Source organism: Patella vulgata, chromosome 2 (assembly GCF_932274485.2).
Source record: "Patella vulgata chromosome 2, xgPatVulg1.2, whole genome shotgun sequence".
In the NCBI taxonomy this organism is placed as follows: domain Eukaryota; kingdom Metazoa; phylum Mollusca; class Gastropoda; family Patellidae; genus Patella; species Patella vulgata.
Window position 1 is genome coordinate 39,240,083 of NC_065880.2, and position 24,934 is coordinate 39,265,016.

The 24,934-nt window shown below is 34.1% G+C and overlaps 1 protein-coding gene across 1 annotated transcript; it reads left to right on the forward strand.

Annotated features, from left to right (window-relative positions):
- The first annotated feature begins 72 nt into the window (after positions 1-72).
- LOC126810696 (protein lin-54 homolog) lies at positions 73-23,282 on the forward strand. Its single transcript, XM_050535891.2, has 12 exons — positions 73-150; positions 2,168-2,979; positions 8,310-8,469; positions 10,012-10,133; positions 12,552-12,800; positions 14,993-15,138; positions 16,447-16,518; positions 17,273-17,418; positions 17,633-17,727; positions 18,292-18,488; positions 18,843-19,018; positions 19,424-23,282. The coding sequence occupies exons 1-12, from the start codon at positions 132-134 to the stop codon at positions 19,432-19,434; spliced, it is 2,205 nt and encodes a 734-aa protein (XP_050391848.1). The 5' UTR covers positions 73-131; the 3' UTR covers positions 19,435-23,282.
- Positions 23,283-24,934: the final 1,652 nt, after the last annotated feature.

Here is a 24,934-nt window from a genome sequence, read left to right on the forward strand (position 1 = left end):
GAAATATAACAAATATATCCAATCAGAAGTTTTAAAATTATTAAGTCCGTACTTAATGGCTTCGCGGAGAGTGACATATTGAATATTATGGGATGATAATGGTGGGCGCGTGATTTTGAACAAATACAGAAATGCCTGCGAAAGGATCAGGTACGTGTAGAAGAAACTAAAATCATCATCAGTTAGCAGATTTTAGCAATAATTATCGAGTAAATAAACCAGTTGGTTCGATAGGCGATCGTCGGGCGGGTCACGGGAAACGCACCTGTCTCTGTCCGCGTACCCTATTTGGTAAACACGGCCAAGCGGATCATTTTGCGTGGAAAGTCGTTCACTAAATATGCAAATAATTCCTCAAAGAACTTCGTGTATTTTTATTATATGAAATATTATATGGTTGTGATTTGATAGGTCTCAATTAACAATTGTCAAAAGCAAATATTCTAACTGAAAAGTATGAATGGAAACGGTCGAGCAGTTTAAATTTCCCTGCAATTTTTGCGTTGACATGGCGGGTCATTCAATCTTCAGATGCAACCTATAAATGACATTTATGCTTGTTTCATCATATTTGGGCTACACAAATTTAAGTGTTCTCATTCAAGAAATAATATAGCATTTTCAAAGTTTGACTATGAGATTTTAGATGTCTATCCAAAGCTATTCATCACCGAAATACAGTTTTTAATTCCTGAAAACAGGAGGGGATAATATGACAAATCCACTGACCAGGTTGGAATTCTGTTGCCCTCTGCACAGATCTGTAATAAGTGAAGTTACGAATCCGAATTTCTCAACCTCTGTGTTTCAAGATAAGAGATGGTACTATATAGATCCATCTGGCCAACCTCAATGATTATCATATTGGGTTTCAAATAGGCAAAATTTTCCTTCAAAACAACGATTGATTATTGTTATTTATTAAATTTCTGCGACATCCAACTACAATCAAGCATATAATCCTACCTGAAATGGGTATAAATTCCATCTAGCTTTCCCCAACATTTTAAATTTGACATCTTGACCTCATGAAGGCCAGGTCTCATGTACAATAGCCAATCAAAGTACTTAGACCTACTAACCTAATCCTAGTTGCGCAGATGAATGTCTGGGTCAATTTTGATAAAAACAACGCTTGATTTACTTTATTGACAATATTTCTGGCTCGCTAGCCTGGAGGTCATGGGTTCGATCCCGGAGTTGGCAGAGAATGTTCATCAGGTTTTTCCAGCGAGGTTCAGGTTTTTCGTCAAGTGTTGCAGGATGGAGAGCCTGATAAAGACAGTTGTCTAATTGTTTGGATGGTGTAAAAAACCAAGGTCCCGTGTTCACATTGGCATGCACGTAAAAGGTCCCTTGGCAGTTGGAATTCGATATACATGTAAGAGTAGGCCATAGTGCTGCTGTCGGCTGTCTGTGTAAAATTTCTCTCATGGCACACTGTATGGCGTATGCCCCTCTTCATTAGCCCAGTCGGAGCAGAACAGTAGGATGTTAAATTTCATTTCATAATTTCAATAATTTCCGTTAATCACTTCTAGAGTTATGGCCCTTGTTCCACTTTGTTGAACCCTGTGAACGCTCTAATGATGACAAAAGTGATCATCCATTCTGTATGAAATTCATACATGTATGCATCATTTAAATTAGTGAAGCCTATTGAATTTCAGCAATTTCAGTTAATCACTTTTTGAGTTATGGCCCATGTTTCCTTTTGTTGAACCTTGTGAACGCTTGAACAAATGTTTTCATTTGATCTGTATGAAATTAATATTACAAAAAAACCTGTTGAATTTCAACAATTTCTGTAAATTACTTCCAGAATTAATGTCCTTGTTTCATGTTGTAGTTTTAGAACCTTGTGAACTGGGAAACAACGAAAATTATGATTGGACCCACATTATGAACAAAAGAATAAATGAGTGACAACCTTTGTTGACTGCTCGGATGATTTAGGTGGTGTTGGCATACATGTATGTTTCATTGTCTGACAGCCCATCTTTTATTAAAAGGCAAGCAGTTGGTGCAGAAAAGTAGGATTTTAAGCCCTATTTATTTGATGTTAAGAGTTCATACTGATTAATAATATCAGTCTTTGTGTCATTTAATTTTGAGTTGTTTGTACTAGAAATAATTTGCATTATATTGTTTTATTTATTTTATTCAGATACCACCACAGTAAAGCAAGAAGATGACACTTCAACATCTATTGTAGTGACCACTGCAGTGGCTACCCAAGTAAACAACAACAATGTTAATTCAAATAATATATCTACAGCAGCTGGTGAACCGTTTAGTTTGATTGAGAAGAAGGTGGTGACAAAAACTGCAGTGCCGTTGTCTGGTACTAGTGTTAAATCAGTTGGAACTCCAATAATTGTTGATGCTTCAGATGCTAGTTCCTTGCTTGCCAATACTGGACAAACTTTAACAAATATAGTTGACTTGACTCACACTAATGACAAACAATTCTTGAAGAGGCAGATATCTCCTTCAGGAAATAGTGGTAATCCCGTTATCACGAAAGTTATTATTAAAAAAAATCCCTCAACTAGTCAGCCACAAGCAGTACCTGTTCAGATGGCGAATGCACAGGGTCAAACCTTATTTGCTTCATTACCAAGCGGTATCAGTATTGTCCCACAGGTTCAGACTGTAACTCAAACGAGTGGTATGAATAGTCCAACCAAAACTGTGACTATATCATCTCAAGGTGTTGTTTCTTCTGGTGGAAAAACTATTCTAGCATTACAAAAAACTCCTACCAAGGGAATTGTGCCAATAAATAAAATACCTATTTCACCCATCAAAACACCGACTAAAGTAACAATGATTCCAGTTTCAGCAAAATCTCCCCAGAGATACCCCACTGTGTACAGTTCTTCAGTGTTATCAAACAGTTTAAAACAGCCAGTAATAACCATGTCACCATCTAAGGTCATAATTAAACAAACACCAACAGGTGTAGTGAGTTTACAAGTAAGTATACCGCAAAGGCCTAGAAAAAGGGTTGCATCATTGATGATGTATGAAAATGTTTGTAGACATTGCCATGTCAACATCATGATTATGGTTTATTAATGTGTATGTATATGATCACTTAAAAACATTTCACCTCAAAGTCTGAATTTGTGTTACTATCTCCAAGTTTTATCTGTTGGTCATCCAAATTTGTATAATTATATTTTTGTTATCATGGTACAAGAATGTGTGTTTGTTTAAATGTGATAGCATCTTGTATACTGTACATGTAGGCTTACACTGTGTGTTAGAAGATGCACACATATGGAGCAGTAGAACAAGACCAATTTAGTGTGTAAATTTATTGTGAAAGAAACATGTATAAGTCAGTGACTGCTGTAGGCATTCCACAATGGCAATGATTCGTATCATTGGCGATAAAATGTGACATCCCAGCGAAAATTCTGGCGAATGAATTTTTTTTACGATTAATAGATCTTTGAATTCTGACATGAACACTTCTTTTGATCATAGAACTGTACATAGTGGAAATCTATGTTTCGATTGCATGGCTGTTGTGTCTTTTTATACGCCCACATTTTCATGTGGATGTATATTGTCATCGCACCTGTCCTCCGTCCGTCCACAATTGTTTGTGAACACTCTACAGGTCACAATTTTTATCCAATTTCATTGAAACTTGAAATAAAGGTTTATCACCCTAAGATCTCGGTACCTTTCGATATTGGCATGTATCGGACTATGGATTATGGCCCTTGATTGTACGAAAAATCACGTTTTTAGCTTGTGAACACTGTAGAGGTCACAAGTTTTATCCGATTCGGTTTAAACTCGAAATGTATCTTTATAACCCACAGATCTCTGTTCCTTTCGATATTCGCGCATATCGGACCATAACTTCCTGAAATATGGCCCCTGATTGTACGAAAAATCGTGTTTTTAGCTTGCGGACCCTATCGAGGTCATAATTTTTATCTGATTTAAAAAAGGTTTGAATAATATATTATATCACCGTTACACCCTAAGGATGGTTGAGTTTAAATTTCGTAAAAATCAGACCAAAACTGACAGCCAAAATGGCTGCCCCACGTTCGTAAATAATGTCAAAATATTGTGTATCGGGGTTGCAGACCCCCTGGAGGTCACATTTTTCATCTGATTTTGATGAAACCTGAAATGCATGTTTATAACCCAAATATTCCAAAAATATGGCCCCTGATTGTACGAAAAATTGCGTTTTTAGCTTGTGGTCCCTCTAGAGGTCACAATTTAAAAAAAACGTTTGAATATATCACTGTTACACCGTAATGTTTGTTGAGTTCGAATTTCGTGAAAATCAGGGAAAAAACTACCGGACAAAATGGCCGCCCCTAGTATGCAAATAGTGTAAACATCTGGTAAATCAAGGTTGTGGACCCTCTAGAGGTCCAAATTTTGATCCGATTTCAATGAAACTTGAAATACATGTTTATAACCCAAAGATATTGGTTCCTTTCGATATTCGCGCATATCGGATCGTACCTTCCTGAATTATGGCCCTTGATTGAACAAAAAATCATGTGGTCCCTGTAGACGTCACAATTTTTATCTGATTTAAAAAAAAAACGTGTGATTATATCACCATTACACACTAAGATCTTGGTTCCTTTTGATAACCATGGATACCCGAACTTAACTTCCTGGATTATGGTCCCTGATTGTTCGAAAAATCACATTTTTAGCTTGCGGATTCTGTAGTGGTCAAAAAAAATTTCCAATTTTAAAAACCGTTTAAATGCATCACCATTCCACCATAATGAAGGTTGTATCCGAATTTCGGGAAAATCGAAATGAAACTGCCCGACAAAATGGCCGCTCTTTGTACACAAATTGTGTAGAAGTGTGTAATACGAAGGTTGTGGACCCTCTAGAGGTCACAATTTTTATCTTTATATCCCAAAGATCTCAGTCCCTTTTGATATTTGCACATTTCTGACCATAACTTTCTGGATTATTGCCCCTGATTGTACAAAAAAACGCACTTGTTTTTAGCTTGTTCTCTATCCATCTCTTGCAAAATGTGGGCGTTTCCTGTCTGGCAGCCGCTGTTTTAGTACATGTATCTGGTTTCGATCCATTGACTTTGTATCAGTACTGAAATAAATAGTACCTGACATTTTCAGCTTAGCGCCAGACATTTATAAATAATATCAATAAAAAAGACAAATCAGTGCTGGACAAAATGACAGGCACCAATGTCTGTACCTGACATTGTCTGTGACAGGTGCCTTATTTCCAGGCTTGGCTGTTGTAATCTTCACACAGATTGTGAATCCCCAACACCATGAATCCCACGCAGATATTAAATTAATTTCGATCATACAGTCATTTAATGGTTTCACCAATCTTACCTCACAGATCTCATTCAGTCATATCAACCAAATCATCCACTTCGCTCACAAAATAAGCCATCATTGGTTGTCGTGTCACATGATAGCGACTGCTTGACCGAGTTATTTATTGTGGCGTTATCGTGGCAATTTTCAACAAAAAATGACAAAATAATCGTGTCCCGTCAAATCATCGCGATGACCTACTGTAATCTGAAATCCTATGGGGATAAAGCCTTCAGTGCTTGTGGACTGTGTCTGTGGAATAACCTACCATTGGAGACACAGAGTTCTCAAATATTATAGCTGTGTTCAAATCCAAACTCATTTGTTTGTTACTTATTATCAGGATTGGCTAATATCTTCCATGTGCTTAGACTTTAGAGCATGCAATATGGATGGAGTGAGCGCAATGATAAATGTACATTATTATTATTAAAAATATATTTTTTGACATGATGTCCAATGCCGAATTACATGTACATATATTTCGTACAGCCGTTGAGGGACAGTTGTTATGGTAGTAAAAAAATAAAACCAGCGATGCAAGATTTAGTTTTTAAATAGAGTTGACTGTTATAATTTAGTATTTCATACATATTCTGACAGGGGCTCAATTTTAAATGGAGGGACCTGACCTGAAAGCATAATCTTTGATTTTTAGTTGGAATTCTTTTTGCGAACTTTGGAACAGTCTGGACTGGCCCTGGGAATGAAATAATACCCTTGTGTACTACATTAACCATTTAAACTTGAATGTAGGTTAATAATTGTAACAAATGAATAAATAAATAATTTGGTTACAATTATCTGATTTGGTTAATGATATTTGTATTTGGCTAAAGTTTTTTGGAGGTTAGGGAGGTCACTTACATTTATATAATTTGAAAGCAGACTTAATTGTGTAACTTGTATCATGTATGTACATTTATCCCTGAAGCAGTGGTAAGTATTAATCATGCATATTAATCTTGTCTATCTATATATAATAAAAGTGACATTTATGTTGAATATCATTTATTGGATCTATTGAAATATAAAGTTATACATAGTTAAATATCAAATGACATTACTGGTCTATTGTGTATAATAGGCTATTGTACATAAAGCTTGGACCGCTGTATATACCAGGATATAATTTTCAATGAATACATGTAGGTCTTTTAATCTTGACACATATCTATCTACATGTACATGTGTGTTATGTATATATACTCTACACTTGATCAATGTTTGTATGATTTTATTTTCGCAAAGTACATGCATAGGTTAAAAATTATTATATAAGCTTACATACATATATGTAGTACCAGTAGATTAACTGGACACTGATGAATAGTTGTGCAGATTTATTAACAATTTTCACAATGTCGTCGAATTACAATACAATTTAAAAAAAAAATGAAAATCAGTGTATAATGCCCATTGTTCCAACTGCAAAAAGGGTTTGTCATACCTTTGCCCGTTTATGTTTTACATTTTCTTCGATGTTTTCTGCGTAATACATGTAGATTTGATCCAAATATGGTAGATGTTGTCTGGGTTGTGCGTATTCAGTTTTTTTGGGGAGTGTGAGTAAGTGGGGGTTCCTGAAATTTAGTCAATTTCACACATTTTCTCCATAGGTTTTTATACGCCCACATTTTCATGTTGACGTATATTTTCGTCGCTCCTGTCTGTCCGTCCGTCCGTCCATCCATCCATTCACAATTTACTTGTGGACACTCTATAGGTCACAATTCTTATCCGATTTTGACGAAACTTGAAATATATGTTTATCTCCAAAAGATCTTGGTTCGTTTCGATGTTGGCATGTATCGGATCGAAACTTCATGGATTATAGCCCAGGCCTTTATTGTATGAAAAATCACATTTTTAGCTTGTGGACACTCTGAAGGTCACAATTTTTATCCAATTTAGACGAAACTTGAAATGTATGTTATAACCCAAAGATCTTGGTTCCTTTCCATATTCGCACATATCGGGCTGCAACTTCATGGATTATAGTCCCTGACTGTACGAAAAATCATGTGTTTAACTTCCGGTCCCCCTAAAAGTTAAAATTTTTATCTGATGTAAAAATAAAAAAAACCTTCTAATATATCACTGTTGCACCATAATGATGATTGAGTTCGAATTTTATGAAAATCAGACCAAAACTGCCAGAAAATATGGCCACTCTAGTGTTAAAGTATGTAATATCAATGTTGTGGACATTCTAGAGGTCACAATTTTTATCCAGTTTTGATGAAACTTAAAATACATGGTTATATCCCAAAGATCTTGGTTCTAATCGATATTTGCGCATCAGATCGTAACTTCCTTTTAACTTGTAAACCCTCTAGGTCTCAAAAAACGTTCAAATATATCATAATGATGGTTGAATTCATTTCGTGAAAATTCGTCGGACTGAAACTGCCCGACAAAATGGCCACTTCCCAGACATGTATTAAAATTATCTATTATTATAACACTGAAAAAAGGCAAATCTGTACAGGCATAAAAGGCACCAGAGGCATTATGACTGACAATATCCTAATTTGTATTTGACAATGTGACAACTGCCTTATTTCAAGGCTTGCGGATCTGGAGAACCTGAAAGGTATAAATTTAGACATTTTCTTATTTTATATTAGTAATGTTGGATTTTAGGTACATGTACCTATGGTAATGTGTTTAAAATAAAATTGCTTGGCCACAAGATCGAGCAAGTGTAGACATTTTCTCGTAGGAAATTATTAATGACTTGATAACCTATTACCTAATGCAACCCGTTGGTGGGCGATGAAGTCCACTTGTTAGTTATCCTAACTGAAAATGTGACTCACCCATAGTGTAGAAACACCAGGCAGTATTTTCAGTGGACAAATATCTTTAAATGCCCCTGATTTTTGAAATTATAATCAAATATTCTATTATGTGTGGCTGGGTTTATTATTGGTTTTAATCATTTTCCAGCAAAAAGTTCAGACAAGCACAGTAAAAACAGTACCAAATATAGCACCTGCTCAGCAATCTATACGACCTGTTACTATTAGTACATCTAACTTACAACAAATACAGGTACCTGGTAGTCGTTTTACTTATGTTCGTCTTGTGTCTCCATCACCTGGAACAGGTTAGTTACATTATTATATTCCCAGATTTCAGTGTGTGTGTATAGTATTATGTTGTAACACACACATCCGTCCGTCATTCTGTCAAATTTGCAGTTCAAATTTGGTGTGAAGCATGGGGATCAGCGAGTATGAACTCTGTTGATTTTCATCATTCTACTAGGACTTTCAGAGATATGTTATGTGTCTGGAAAAGCATTGAACACTAAAGAGATCAGGTTTCTTGAAGGCAGATTCTTGTCAACATCCACGTTTTCCTTTACATAAACTATCTTTTTATACGCCCACATTTTCATGTGGACGTATTATGCCGTCGCCCCTGTCCGTCCGTCCGTCCGTCCACAATTTGTTTGTGGACACTCTACAGGTCACAATTCTTATCCGATTTTAACGAAACTTGAAATATAGGTGTATCTCCAAAAGATCGATATTGGCATGTATCGGATCGAAACTTCATGGATTATGGATTATGGCCCCTGTTTGTACGAAAAATCACGTTTTTGGCTTGTGGACCCTATAGAGGTCACAATTTTTATCCGATTTTGTTGAATCATGAAATGTAAGTTTATAACCCAAAGATCTCGGTTCCTTTCGATATTCGCGCATATCGGACCGTAACTTCCTGAATTATGGCCCCTGATAGTACGAAAAATCGCGTTTTTAGCTTGTGTACCCTATAGAGGTCATAATTTTTATCCGATTTAAAAAACCATATTATTATATCACCGTTACACCATAAGGACGACCGAGTTCGAATTTGGCGAAAATCAGCCCAGAATTGACAGACAAAATGGCCGATGTTCGTTCTCAAATAGCGTAAAAATACGGTATATCAAGATTGTGGACCCTATAGAGGTCACAATTTTTATCCAATTTTGTTGAAACTTGAAATGTAAGTTTATAATCCAAAGATCTCGGTTCCTTAACTTCCTGAATTATGCCCCCTGATTGTACGAAAAATCGCGTTTTTAGCTTGTGGACCCTATAGAGGTCATAATTTTTATCTGATTTAAAAAACCGTATTATTATATCACCGTTACACCCTAAGGAAGGCTAAGATCGAAAATGGCCACCCCTCGGTCTCAAATAGCTTAAAAATATGGTATATCAAGGTTGTGGACCCTATAGAGGTCACAATTTTTATCCGATTTTGTTGAAACTTGAAATGTAAGTTTATAACCCAAAGATTTCGGTTCCTTTCGATATTTGCGCATATCGAATTGTAATTTCCTGAATTATGGCCCTTGATTGTAGGAAAAATCACTTTCTTATTAGCTCGTTCTCTATCCATCTCTCGAAAATGTGGGCGTATTCTGCCTGGCAGCCGCTGGTTTTTTCAAGAGATAGCTGCTGTGTGGGCATATCTCTTTGTTTTAAGACCACACCTGCATGACATATACCCCTTAGGTTTTCAAAATTTATATGGACTTTGGTTTCTATTACTTTTCAGTAGAGCAGAGTTTCAGTTACATAATGTTGCCATCAAATATAAAATAAATCACCTCTATGTTTTTGATGTTATTTTTGACAATAACTTTTTACAGTGAATAAAGTAACAACAGCTACAGTACAGTCTGTTAGATCAATAGCACCAGCTAGTGTCCAAGCTGGTCAGAATAATTCAAATCAAGTCAAGATAACTTTACCAATGCAAGGTGGACAGCTGGTGAGTAATTTTATTAAAGTTTTATTCACAGGTAATATAATATGTCAACATGTAAAATTAAAATAAACAGCTGGTTTCAGGATAATTACATGTATAATATTATTAGTAGTGTTGAAGTTCCGGGAAAATTTAAATATTTGGCTACCTGAACATATTCGTGTATATTTTTTATAGTGGACGTATATTGCCTGTCTTTGTGTCGCCTACAGGCCACAATTCTTAAGTGATTATCTTGAAACTTTACATACTTATTCCTTATACCCTAAGGATGATCCCTTTTGATTTTGGTGCATGCCCACCCCCAGGGGCAGAGCCACGCCCATTTTTTTTTATTTGTTTGTTTGTCGTATCATCTTGAAACTTGGCATACTATATTCTTTGAACCATAAGGAACATCCCTATCGTTTGGGGTGCATGCCCAACCCCCAGGGGCAGAGCCACGCCCATTTTCTTTTCCTGTGTGTCACCTACAGGCCACAATTCTTAAGTGATCATCTTGGAACTTTACATACTTATTCCTTATACCCCAAGGATGATCCCTATTGTTTTTGGTGCATGCCCGACCCCCAGTGGCATAGCCACGCCCATTTCTTGTATTTGTTTATCATCTACAGACCGCATTTCGTAACTTATCACCATGAAACTTTGTATACTTATTCCTTCTATCCTAAGGAACATCCCTATTGTTTATGGTGAATGCCTGCAATGCTTAATTGATCATCTTGAAAACTTTTTTGTACTTATTCCTTATACCCTAAGGCTGGCCTCTATTATTTTTGGTGCATGCCCGACCCCCGGAGACAGAGCCACGCCCAATGTTTGTGTGTCTCTGTATGTTGCCTACAGGCCACGATTCTTAATGGATTGTCTTTGAACTTGGGATATGTGTTACTTATAGCCTAAGGATGACAACTGGATGTCCCGACCCCCAGGGGCAGAGCCACACCCAATGTTTGTGTTTATCGTTTACATTTACAGGCCGCAATTCTGAATGGATCAACTTGGTACATGGCATATGTATTCCTTATAGCCTAAGGGTGTTAACTATTGATTATGGTGAATGCCCCGACCCCCAGAGGCAGAGCCACGCCCAATTTTTGATTTTAGCACCTGAGAGCCACAATTCTGAATGGATTATCTTGGAACTTGGTATACTTATTCCTTCTTAAGGACGGCAACTGTTGATGTTGTCATTACAATAACAGGGTGGTACCTATTTATATTGTTCCATATCCAACCCCCAGGGGCAGAGCCACACCCAATTTTTGTATTTATCATCTACAGGCTGCAATTCTGAATAGATCATCTTGAAACTTTGCATATTTATTCCTTATAAGTTATACCGCAAAGACAGCAACTATTTATTTTGGTGCATGTCCAGACCTCCTGGGGTAGTGTCACACCCACTTTTTTGTTAATAATTTGTCTGTAAATTTGGCAAAACAAACCCAATGCCAAGCCTTCTTTGCCTCTTGTCATATTACAGCCATTTCATATTTCATTTTCTTCGTTTTAAAAAGTACCATATCAATCAAAGCTGGAATGTGGGTGTATTGCAGCGTTAGCGATGCTCTTGTAATACTTAGTTTTGTTGTTTTATGTGCATGCTAATTCATCTATTGTACGGCGTGTGTTATGTGTAAAGGCTAATAAACCGTGTGTAATGTCATTTTATAGGTTTTAAGGAGTACAGAATACAAATGTTGTAGTATAAGTTATCAATCCGACTACATGCGCCATCTTGTTTTTCAAAATGGCAACTATTGGCGTTTTTCACCGTATATTTGATACTTGATCATGTAATATGTCATTTTTAGATGTTTTTCGGGGGGAGGGGGTTGTATACATTTATACATTCATTTTTCATTTTATATAGTGAATAATTCACTAAAAAGAAATTAAATCGCATGGAAGTAAAATTTTTATTTACCATTGAAAAAGCATTGAAATAACAGTTTTTTCATAGTCGTACAGGATTGTTATTAAAGTTTGTAACATGTGTAACGCCATTGTTGCATTTAAACACCATTATATACCAGAACTGCCGTAACAAGGACATTGACAACAAAACCCACGAGCATGAGCCCCAATTTTGAAGAGTTGCGAATGGGGTCGATATAGATAGTATATTTATAGACTCATTTTTGTGAAAACTCAATTGCGATCAAAATCAATATTTTCACTTGATTTGTCTGTAGCTCATTACTAGACTTTGAGCATTCCGACATGTTCAAATCATTTTGCCAATATTAATTTAAATGAATTTTTTTATGAACATACATGTAGGTGTATACTGTATATGTCTGTACATTATGTATTAAGCAAAGTTCATTAACTATTTCCGTACATATTTTGAGAAGTTTATAATTGCCTAGCTGTCTGTTATATTTTTATGATTTTATTGTTGGTTTATTATAGGTTACATCAAAAGCAGGAACTAGTTTACAAAATACACAGACAATACAGCGGATATTATTACCAGCACAACCAAATCAGAATCGATCTACAGCACCTACAACACCCTCTCCATTAACTCAAATACGTCCTGTACCATCAACATCTAGTACCAGTCAGTCTCTGTCCCAACTAATACCTGGAGCCACTCTATTACCCACGGGTAGTAATATACAAGGTTATGCTCTTGTACCAGCTAATTATGTTGCTCAGGTACTACAATTAAAATATATTCATCAGTTTTCTTATGCCCACATGGAAATGTCGCCGTATTTTGTCATCACCTCCGTCCATCTATCGTTCACAATTTTTTGTTTACAGAAGTTAGACAAAGAATCCTATTGAAATTCAGCAATTTCCGTTTATTGCTTCTAGAGTTATGGAAATTGTTTCATCTTGTTGAACCTTGTGAACCCTCTAACAACAGAAGTTATCATCCAATCTGTATGAAATTGATATGCATCATTTAAATTAGTAAAACAAAGAAGCCTATTGCATTTAGGCAATTTATGTATATAACTTCTAGAGTTATGGCACTTGTTTCACTTTGTTGAACCTTGTGAACACTCCAACAACAAAAGTTATCATCCGATCTGTATTAAGTTTATATGCATCATGTAAGTTAGTGAAACGAAGAAGCCTTTTGAATTTCAGCAATTTCTGTTACTTACTTCTAGATTTGTGGCCCTTGTGTCACTTTGTTACAGCTTGTGAACGCTCAAACTCCATAAGTTATCACCCAATCTGTATTAAATTTATATGCATTTATTCAAATTAGTGAAACAAAGAACCCTATTGAATTTCAATAATTTCCGTTAATTACTTCTAGAGTTATGGCCCTTGTTGAACCTTGAACAAGAAAAGTTATCATCCCAGTGGTATCAAATTGGCCCGTGCCACACCCACTTTTTGTTAATATTTTGTCTGTAAATGATATATAGGCTGCAATTATTAACAGATTTGGATCCATAAGTTATCGCCCAATCTGTATTAAATTTATATGCATTTATTCAAGTTAGTGAAACTAAGAACCCTATTGAATTTCAGTAATTTCCGTTAATTACTTCTAGAGTTATGGCCCTTGTTGAACCTGAACGAGAAAAGTTATCATCCCAGTGGTATCAAATTGGCCCGTGCCACACCCACTTTTTGTTAATATTTTGTCTGTAAATGATATATAGGCTGCAATTATTAACAGATTTGGATCCAATTCTGAATGATCCATCATAGGGTTGTACCTATTTATATTGGACATATTATGCCGTCTGCCCGTCCGTCTGTCCACAATTTGTTTGTAGACACTCTACAGGGCACAATTTTTATCCGACATTGACGAAACTTAAAATATAGGTCTATCTCCCAAAGACCTTGGTTCCTTTCGATATTGGCATGTATCGGAAAATAACTTCATGGATTTTGGCCCCTGATTGTACGGAAAATCAATTTTTTAGCTTGTGGAGACTCTAGAGGTCACAATTTTCACCTGATTTTGATGAAACTTGAAATGCATGTTTATAACCCAAAGATCTTGGTCGTATTCGGATCGGATCGTAACTTCTTGAATTATGGCTCCTGATTGTACGAAAATCAGGTTTTAAGCTTGTGGTCCCTCTAGACTTCACTATTATGATCCGATTTAAAATAACGTTTAAATATACCACTGTTACACCATAATGTTGGTTGCGATTGAATTTTCATGAAAATCAGGCCAAAACTGCCGGACAAAATGGCCGGCCCTCGTACGCAAATAGTGTAAACATCTGGTATATCAAGGTTGTGGACCCTCTAGAGCTCACAATTTTAATCCGATTTTGATGAAACTTGAAACACATGTTGATAACCCAAAGATCTTGGTTCCTTTTGATATTCGCGCATATCGGATCGTAACTTCCTGATTTATAGCCCTTGATAGCACAAAAAATCATGTTTTTAGCTTTTGGTCCCTGTAGAGGTCACAATTTTTATCCGATTTAAAAAAAAACGTGTGAATATATCACCGTTACACACTAAGATCGTGGTTCCTTTTGATAATCGCGCATATCCAAACATAACTTCTTGGAATATTGTCTCTGATTGTTTGAAAAATCGCAGTTTTAGCTTGCAGGTTCTCTGGAGGTCACAATTTTTTTTGCTATTTAAAAAAATGTTTAAATATATCACCATTTCACCATAATGAAGGTTGAATTTCAGGAAAATTGAAATGAAACGGCCCGACAAAATGGTCGCTCTGTGTACACAAATTGTGTAAAAATATGTATTCGAAGGTCGTGGACCCTATAGAGATCACAGTTTTTATCCGATTTTGATGAAACATAAAACATATTTTTATATCCCCAAGATCTCAGTCCCTTTTGATATTTACGCATTTCAGACCTATATCAGTTCTATACGTAAATCTTTTACAGATGGCACAGCAACAGAAAGGTCCAAGTGTGTCAAATTTATCAGCCACAACAGCTCAAAGACCCCCATCAGATTTTATTAATATTGCTAGTAGTGATCCTACCATCACTGCTAATGCTGTGGCCAGAAATGCTCCAAACTTAAATGGGTAAATATGGTCTTTTATTGATAAAGTAATAATATAATGAATATATATATATTCTACTAAATATATATTTCAAACTGTTATGATACTCATACAAGGTATTGTTGATTAACTTGATACCATTAACAATACCTGTATGATTATTGAAACATAGAATTGAAATGAGGTGGGGTTTGATGCCCTACTTTTCTGCACTAACCGTATAACTTAAAAGTGTAATCCATGGGCTCTCTTGCATTCCCTGTGCACTTTGTTTAAGTCAATTCCAATGTTCAAGGTTCTTTTACGTGCACACCAATGTGTACACAGGACCCGAACAGCCAAAAACTGCTGCTTGCCGTATCAATGCTTGAGAATCCTGAGGAACTTCCCCTGACCTACACCGGCATCAATTGACCTCCTGGTCGTGAGTTATCGCCTTACTGACTTGGCCATCATGGCTCCCTCTTTTTGATGATCCCAGAGAAACTGGTGGTTCTAATTGTCATATTTATATAAAAGCCAAATTTTAAGATTTTATTATCCTAAGCTAAAATTTCATGTTTATGCAGTATAGTTTATAAATTTATACAAATTCTGCTGCATTTTCAATGCATTTGAACTGTTGTCGTATTTTGTTGTGACCCCTGTCCATCTGTCCGGCGTCAACATTGCTTGTGGACGCTCTAAAGGCTAAAGTTAATATGGCCCTTGATCAGTTTGAAATATCTTGTGGACGCTCTAGAGGCTAAATTTAATATCCGATTGACTTTGAATTTATACACAGTGTTTGAGCTCAAGCCTATTGATTTTCAACAAGTTATGGCCCTTGATGACTTTGTATTTGGCCCTTCACCTAAAAAGTTTGCCCACCACTGCTCTAGAGGGTAAATTTAATATCCGATTGACTTTAAATTTATACATTAAATTTTGACTATGAGACAAAGAAGGCTAGTGATTTTTAATGATTTCTGATAATTACTGCCCTTGATCACTTTGAAAAATCTTGATACACAGAGTTTAAGGTCTTGAGACCAACAAATATTTTGATTTTCAATGAATTTTGATAACTTGAACAGCTAAATCCATGATATTAAATGTTTCGTATACTAAACGTTAGCATGGGACAGAATTGAAGGCCAAAACAATTCTAAAAATTTTCTGATAATTACTTAATGGGTTGTTACTCTTAATCAGATTATAAATTTTTCATTACCAACAATAGAAAAAATATGCAACATCTCTTGTTGACTGCTCAGACGACTTAGCTGATGTGGCGTATGTTTCGTTGCCTGGAAACCTATCTTTAAAAATATTTTTGATACTTTACAGTGGAACTATTGAAGCAACTGGTGCAAGACCAAGGAAGCCATGTAACTGTACTAAATCACAGTGTTTAAAATTGTAAGTACTCATAAAACTTAATTGCCAAAACCAAACTTTTTCGGTAAATTTTGACTCTGATGCCACAAACTGACAGATTAATAAACTTAAGTTTTTAAAGGGAAAGTGTCAGTAATAATAAATTATAACACATACTTATGAAAGAACAATTACTGATTTATTTAGGCCACATTTCGAAGAGTATTCTCTCAACGTTTTCAAGCAAGTACCGTAACAAATGTGTAGGGCAATTATATATATAGACAAGCAATAACAACAAATCAGAAACCATGCACGACAACAACCAGATCCAAGGCATGAAAGCTACATGATCAAAGGCAAGGTGCATATAAAGGATTAGTGAGACCACTGATGATTGGCATTAATTAACAATGGAGATATTAATAAGTAATTATAGGGGTAAACATTTTTAATAAGGCAACCAATAATGACAAATCAGTAGTACTGAGCCAGGTTGTAATAGTCCTATCAGATTCTTTGATTTGAATTTAAACTATAATGTGTCTTCTTATTGATTAGATTTCCACAGTGTCTTGACAAATGTCAACTCTATAAACTTATCTAGATCTGTGTAGAATCCTGTATTTTAGGGTTGACATTCCTCATATGTTCAATTGAAACCTAATGAATAAAGTAGGTGTTTTTATACACCTACATTGAAATGTGGTTGTAGATTGTTCCCCCTCCACTCCTGTCCGTCATCCAAAATTGACTAAATTCAATTGATTGTTCAGTATAATAATTGTCATTTCAGATACTGTGATTGCTTTGCAAATGGAGAATTCTGTCATAACTGTAATTGTTTAAATTGTGCCAACAACTTAGAACATGAGGAAGAACGATCTCGTGCAATTAAATCCTGCCTTGATCGAAATCCCATGGCATTTCATCCCAAAATAGGTAAATTTAAGTTGTCTTTTAATGAAAATTTATATAAAATTTTTAAGCATAGTGTTTGAATAATAGTAGAAACAAATTCAGGTTCTAATAACAAAAAAAATGCAAGAATGGGGCAAGCAATATCAATGGAAACCGGTCTGTTGAATACATTATGAATCTCTGTTATATAATTAATATAGATGTTAAAAACTCCTGTGTTTTATTCAATTTACAGGTAAAGGAAAACATGGTGTTAATCACAGAAAACATAATAAAGGATGTAATTGCAAACGATCTGGTTGCCTTAAAAATTACTGTGAATGTTATGAGGTAATACAGAGTTTTTACTTCAGCTCAAAATATATTACACTTTTGTGGCTGGTTATACAGAAGATACAAACTGAGTTCTACATATTTTAAATACTATAATCAGTAAACATGAATTATCAATCCATGTAGCTACAACTGCTCTCTACTTCAGTTAGTAACAATAATTATTCAGATTCTTCTAATCTTTGTTACAGATCAACCATAGTAAAAGATATCTATGCTAAAATTATATTTTGAATGTGTTACCCAGTTTTATCACATGTAAAACTATTGGACAGCAACATTGTCCATTAAGGTTCCCACAATTTACCATAATCCATAACAATGTATTGGTTGGTTGATGATGGAGATGTCAATGTAGTGTAATATGAAAAATGAAACAAAATATAATTGATTAACGTGAGATTGTCTCCCGAGTTGAAGGCTCATTTAAAAAAAAATCTGCAAATGTGCCTAGATTCTGACAACTAAGAAATCTTGGTATTATTATTATTATCAATCAGTAGGCTCTTGATTTTGGTCTTTCAATTGCTGTGTGATTTACTATGTTAATTCTTATTCTAGGCGAAAATTATGTGCTCAAGTTCTTGTAAATGTATTGGTTGTAAAAATTTTGAAGAAAGTCCAGAAAGAAAAACTTTAATGCATCTGGCAGATGCTGCTGAAGTTCGTGTTCAACAACAAACAGCAGCTAAAAGTAAATTTTCCTCACAGATGTCAGGTTTACCATCAAAACCATTACCCTCATCGAATGGTGAAAGGTAAGTTCCTTTATATTTTCTATACTAATTGATATTTGGATTCTACTAATGTCTCCCTTGATAACTTTATTCCATTTTGGGGGGGTTTCTGGGTCCTACATATATTAAAGTCTCATGGAATAGATACCTATATGTGTAAGATTCAAGAGTTTTGATATCTTTTTGCTTTTATGTTATGCTTCCATCAGCATTTTCGGAATGAGTGGAATTATAGTTTTCTGTAACAATTTGAAATAATTTTGAGAATATATGAAATGTGAGGTATATATATATATATATATATTAATTCAAGGAATTCATGAGTGAAATTTTAGTTACTGATCACTTTAACTATAATACTTGTTTTTATCACAGATTACCGTATACCTTGATAACAGCAGAGGTAGCAGAAGCAACATGTGCATGTTTATTAGCACAAGCTGAAGAAGCTGAAAGATTAAAAATGCCTCCTGTTGTTCAGGAACGAATGATCATTGAAGAATTTGGTCGTTGTTTAATGCAGATAATAGAATCAGCAAATAAAACGAAAGGTTTGTATGAAGTTTATTCTTGACTGAAATATAATGTTTTTATTGTTGTACTGTACACTTTGGGACACTCCCCCTTCACTCAATTTGATATATATACATGAAACAGTACTAGAAACATCCCAATTTATTTTGTGTATATAATTCAACTACTGTTGACATGTGCATAGCAGATTTCTCTGAGAATCCTTGGGGTTAACATTTTGTTTGAGGCAAATCCTTTTGGGAAAACATCTGTCAATCTGACCAGCAGAGTGTTAAAAACAAATTAGGCCACACTCACATTATAAAACGTTTTCGTATAATTAGATTAACACTGGTATCTACCATCCGAAAACATTCTTGAACTAATCTTTTTATGGAATTATGATTTCATGATCTAATTTGAAATGTTTTTGTTAATTTCAGATGGTACCTGAAAGTAATGTGTGTTTACAGAGTTTTTATATAATGAGTATATATAATATATAAACCCATGTACTTTCATATACAGTGTAGTTATCACCATTTAGCTAAAATATCATTTACTTGTTCTGTCATACAGGAAAAGTGTCATTATCATCATACGAATAACAGTTCAAATCTTAATCAGATCTCATTGCACTATGATCCACTGCTTTAAGAACATAGGAACCCAGTATTACGTCATAATTTCTGCATCTACCAGACTAATGAAAATGGAAATTTTGTCTAGATATCAGCAATTCCGCCTACTTTTTATGTTGAATTCCTGCCGGTATTTTCATTTACTGTATGTGTAGTGATTTGATGGAAATAGCTGGAATTGGAATAAAGTCAGCTTGGGTAAAGTTGATCATCATTCATTCACTTATAACTTCTTTCTCCAAATAGCCAAAATGAAAGGCTGAACTTTTATTCAACTACAATTTGTTCACATTCACAAATATGAACTTCAACCTTTCATAAGAAAAAGGAGTTTACAATACATGCTGGAATTGAAGAACAAGCAATCATGCATCATCTGTGGAATCATTCCTTTCATCTTTTGAATTTTTGTCAAAGAATGCATCATTTGTAATAGAGAAGCTTACAAGTATTTTAAATATCTAGCATGGAGTGATATCAGTTTTTCTTCTGCTACTTAACATTATCCTCAGGTAATATATGTACATGCAAATGAAAACTGATTAATTTCTAATTATCTTGTTTTAGTCTTAAATTTTTGTGGGATGAATGGATTTAATTAAAATGTCCTCGGTACTTTGTCTTATCTGAAATTTTTACAAATCTTTCACTTAAATTATTTGATGCTTTTAATCTTCAGATATTTATATATTCTTATCAACTGTCTTTTCTAACATTGAGCAGCTCATTCAGTTTAAAAAACTTAAAATCTGTCTGTTTTTGGAAGAAATGTTTAATTTTGATTTAATTTAAAAAGACTTAACTGCCCATCTCACCAATGCACAGATGTCTCCAGCCCAAAGTAAAAATTGCATTTTTATAATAGTAAAGATAATACTCCAGTATTTAAAAATTGTAGATTGCACTTGAAAATATAAATATCCAGCCAAAATATTGGCATAATTATAAATTAACACAAATTTTACTTAGTCCTATAATGGCTTTTTATGAAACCGAATTCATTTATATAATTATTATTGTGTCATTACTGTAAGATATCATTTGTTATTATTTTATATATATATGTATATATGCCATTGTACTGTACAGTAGGAAATTACCTCTCAGAGTTTTAATAAAATAACACTAAATATACATAGATTATGCTAATAATAATTGTAATTATTGCTTTGTAATATAATTTAAAAACATCATCTTTTTGTGGTCCTTTGTGTTGTTAACATCTCTTCAGTCTTGCTCAACCAGAATGTGATTAACTGTGCAAGACTACACTTACTTGAGTCTTGTAAAGAAAAGGACAAATATGAATTATCTGCACATCCATATTCTGTATTTGACCAAGTCTTGAATCAGATTGTGGTTGAACAAGACTATCATCTTTTGTTTCCTTCAAATTTTGTTAAGGTCTTTATATGTTTGTCCTCTTTGATTTGTGTTTTGATGTCCATGAAACTCTTGATTTAATTTCAATTTATTTCCCTAATCTTTATACATCTATGAAAAAATATGAACTTTAATTTTATAAGTTAAAGAAGCTTTATGTAAGATTTAGATAAAGAGCTTGCAGTTTTTGCTATAATAGTTCAAAAATTGATACCCGGTAATGCAAAATTAATATATTGAAAATTTCATCCAAATTAGTGAAGTTATCAATGTTTGTAGTTATAACAAGATGTGTGCATTGATTGTTTATTATTGTAACCACTCTACTGGTTGGTCGAGATTTAGCCTTACTTCCCCATTTTTAAATTAAATCATTAAATGGTTGAACTGTTCTAATCTACTTAAAATCAGAGCCATCCTATGGCCTAGAGAGTTGATTATGGACTTGTTATGTTAATAAATATCTAATTTATAGTTTATATAACATTTAAGGCCTAAAGAAAGACTTGCAATAGACAGATTTAGCTCTTGAATAATGCCTCTTTAATTTGTTTCTGAACTTCAAAAACTGGAAAGTTTTTATTGACATTATAAATATATCTACAGCTTTTTTTAATTCTGACAACAGTAGTCAATCTGAAATTATATTTTTACTGTTATATCCCAACACAAATTTTTATGTAGAAGTGCAATACTGTAAATATTTTTATTTCTGTCGGTATGTTGCTTGAAATATGTTATTCTTATTCTGTTAAAATCCAAACTTGCTTCTCTTGACCAATTTATCAACATGAACGAATAGAAATTAGGTAATATTTCAATACAACATTAATGTGCTCTTTCCCTCATATATTGTGAATTGCATACCAGAGTTTGTCATTGTGTTAGATTGTACATGTACTATTTATAAATTTATATTTGTGGATTTTTGTCATTCATTTTTCATAGACTTTCTTAACTGAATATATATGATCTTTAAACCTAAAGAGATCAACTGTGAAACAAAATTACTAAGAAAAATATCTGAATCCTGTTATAGGATAAATAGAAGACAAGACATTGTGCCAAGTAGATTGTGTGTGCTGGATCATATAAACATATATTGCATTTATATGTTAGATAAACTTTGTGCTTATTTTTTGATTGTACGATTTTGATTTTTTTTTTTCTTATTGTTCAGGCAGCTATCATTATCATTTCATATATTGGTGAAGTAAGGGTTAAAATTGGTATTATGCATGATAAAAACAAGTTGTGTATCAATTTGATTTTAACTTATGATTTATCTACAGTAGATTTAGGTCTAATAAATGTGCAACTTAATTATATTTCACATAATTATTGCATCATGCTAGGAAGTTGGAACACTTTAAATCTTCAAGTTCGTTTATTTTTTGTCACACACAATCTCGACAATGCTCTTGATGAGATAGTTCAAACATATTTTATTTGCAAATGAATAGTGTAAGCAAAAAGGATAAGAACAAATTATACAAATGCTGTTGTTATTCTAATTGCAAGATAGGTGACAACTAGATAACTACATCTTTAGTAGTAAATACATATACCCTCTATACATTTTCTTAATTTTGGTGTTGATTTTCTTTATTCTGAAGTAAACTTAAATTTAGATCAAGTTGTTAATGTAAAAAAAAAAAACATGTGCACAGTTTGCTTTTTGTGGATGTTTCACTTAAAGTTGTCATAATAAATAACAAAAGACTAAGAAATCACAGACAAAAATAAAGTTGAGTCTTTTGGTTAGATACCGTTCTATACTAATTATTTACTTTAGCAAAGGTATATGATGTACAAATTTATAAATGAATTGAATAAGGTAGTGATTAATAATAACTTATATTGCATGCACGATCTCTCTTTGATATCATTATATAGCTTGGTTTATAAAGACTGTTAGTTTACAATTTATGCATAATACAGGTATTGAAGTGTATAATCGGTGATGAGTATTGTACATTAACTGTATGTATTGCATTATCTACCATACTAGTCTGTATTTCATATGGGATGATTCTTAAGAATAATGAGATAAATAATTAGTATTTCAATGAAATAGTATGCACGATAATTTTGTTTCTTTTTTCATGAATATTATTTTCCAGTGCTATTTTTATTTTAATATATATTTTTTTGTGTCATGCAATTGTCTATAATGAAGTTCACAAACTAGTGCCTACATAATTTAAAGTATTGACAGCTCCAGCTAGATTATAAACATTGTTTATTTTTTTTAGGAAATTAAAGTTAAATATTTGAATATGATATTGATTTTCTGTTTGCTCATTTTGTTTTATCGTGCATTTAAACTCATTTTTCACAGATATATTGTGTACTGATAAACAATAAATACTGCATGAACTATGTGAATAAACAAATATCATTGATGAAAACAAATACCTGTCATTCTTATATCATTAGTGAAATGAATAGGCCTAGATTCAAGTTCTGATGGTTTACAAAGCTAATTTTGAAAATCTTGGTCAAAAGAGTATTAATGTCTCAAATCGTCATTTATAATCACTTGCAGACTATAATATTGTGAAATTGAATTTCTAATAGTAAAAGGAATATCACTCCAAAAATGGTTCAATTCTCTTCAGTATTTACAAAGATATGAATGAATTGAAAATCTTCATCAATCGACATACCCTGCAGAGATATCGACAGGATATTGTCAAAACAAGCCAGTGATTGCTGAAATCTTTTGATGGACCTCTATATAATCCAATTGAATCCATGCCCCAAGATTATCTACCAATGATAATTTGATTAATTCTTAATTATAGTTAATCAATTTGAGTACATTTTAACGTGGATAGGTTGTGTAAAATCGCCCCAAAATAATAGGGAAGCACAATATCCAATCACTTCTGTGATACAACAATGATCAATTTTAGACACAATACCTAATGAATACTTTTTGCAAGCGAGACTGTTTTGTTTTGTCTTAATTAACAATGGCATTTCTGCATAATATTCTTCGAATCCTAATTACACCTATTTCCACACACAAGTCAAATGGTTAGCATGTGCCCGCTGTATCATAAGGCCTGTCATTGAGTCAACTGCCGTTGTTTCGATTCCCTGATTATACATGACAAGTAGGGTCGCCTGTCCAACCTCGTGGGATTTCTCTGGGTCCTCTGGTTTCCTCCAACGGCTAAAGACCCCTACGCGCAAGCGAATTATTGAAATAAAATTGAACCATATGCTAGTCCCGCAATGACCTAGTTTGTGTCGAGTGGACTTTAAACCCCATTTCTCTCTCTCTCTCACAAGTCAATTGCATCTTTTGCCCCAGGAAATGGTTCAAGTTGACTATAAAGTTGGTTGTTCTCAGATAGTGTTTACAAATCTTAGTGAAGAAAATTGTTTCTCTGTAAGAAAAATAAATACCATAACAATGGAAAACTACTCCGCAATCCTGTGTTGTGTTAGATTGCTTCATTATATTTTTCCACCCCCCAAAAAATGCCCTGGTAGAAATTAAATGGAGTAAGTCAAGACAATCTGTGGGGAAACCAATAGAAAACTGCAATAATACTTAAAGGAGCTAAATCGCTAATATTTGGGACCTAAAAATTGACACAAATGGGTTGCAACGCATATAATAATGTAATACGAATGTATATAAACTGATTTACATTCAATTATTTCTGTTTTTACTTTAATTTCAAGCCAGCTATATTTGGTGAAATACACCAAAAGTCTTAATCAAATGACAGTCTCTAGCCTCTGGTTATTCCAGCCTGGGGGTTGGATGGCTGAATGGTTAGCGTGCGCGCGCTGTATCATAAAGTCTGTCATTGAGTCGACTGGCATGGTTTCGAATCCCCGGTTGTACGTGACAAGGAGTAGGGTCGCCTGTCCAACCTCGTGGGTTTCTCCGGGTCCTCCGGTTTCCTCCCA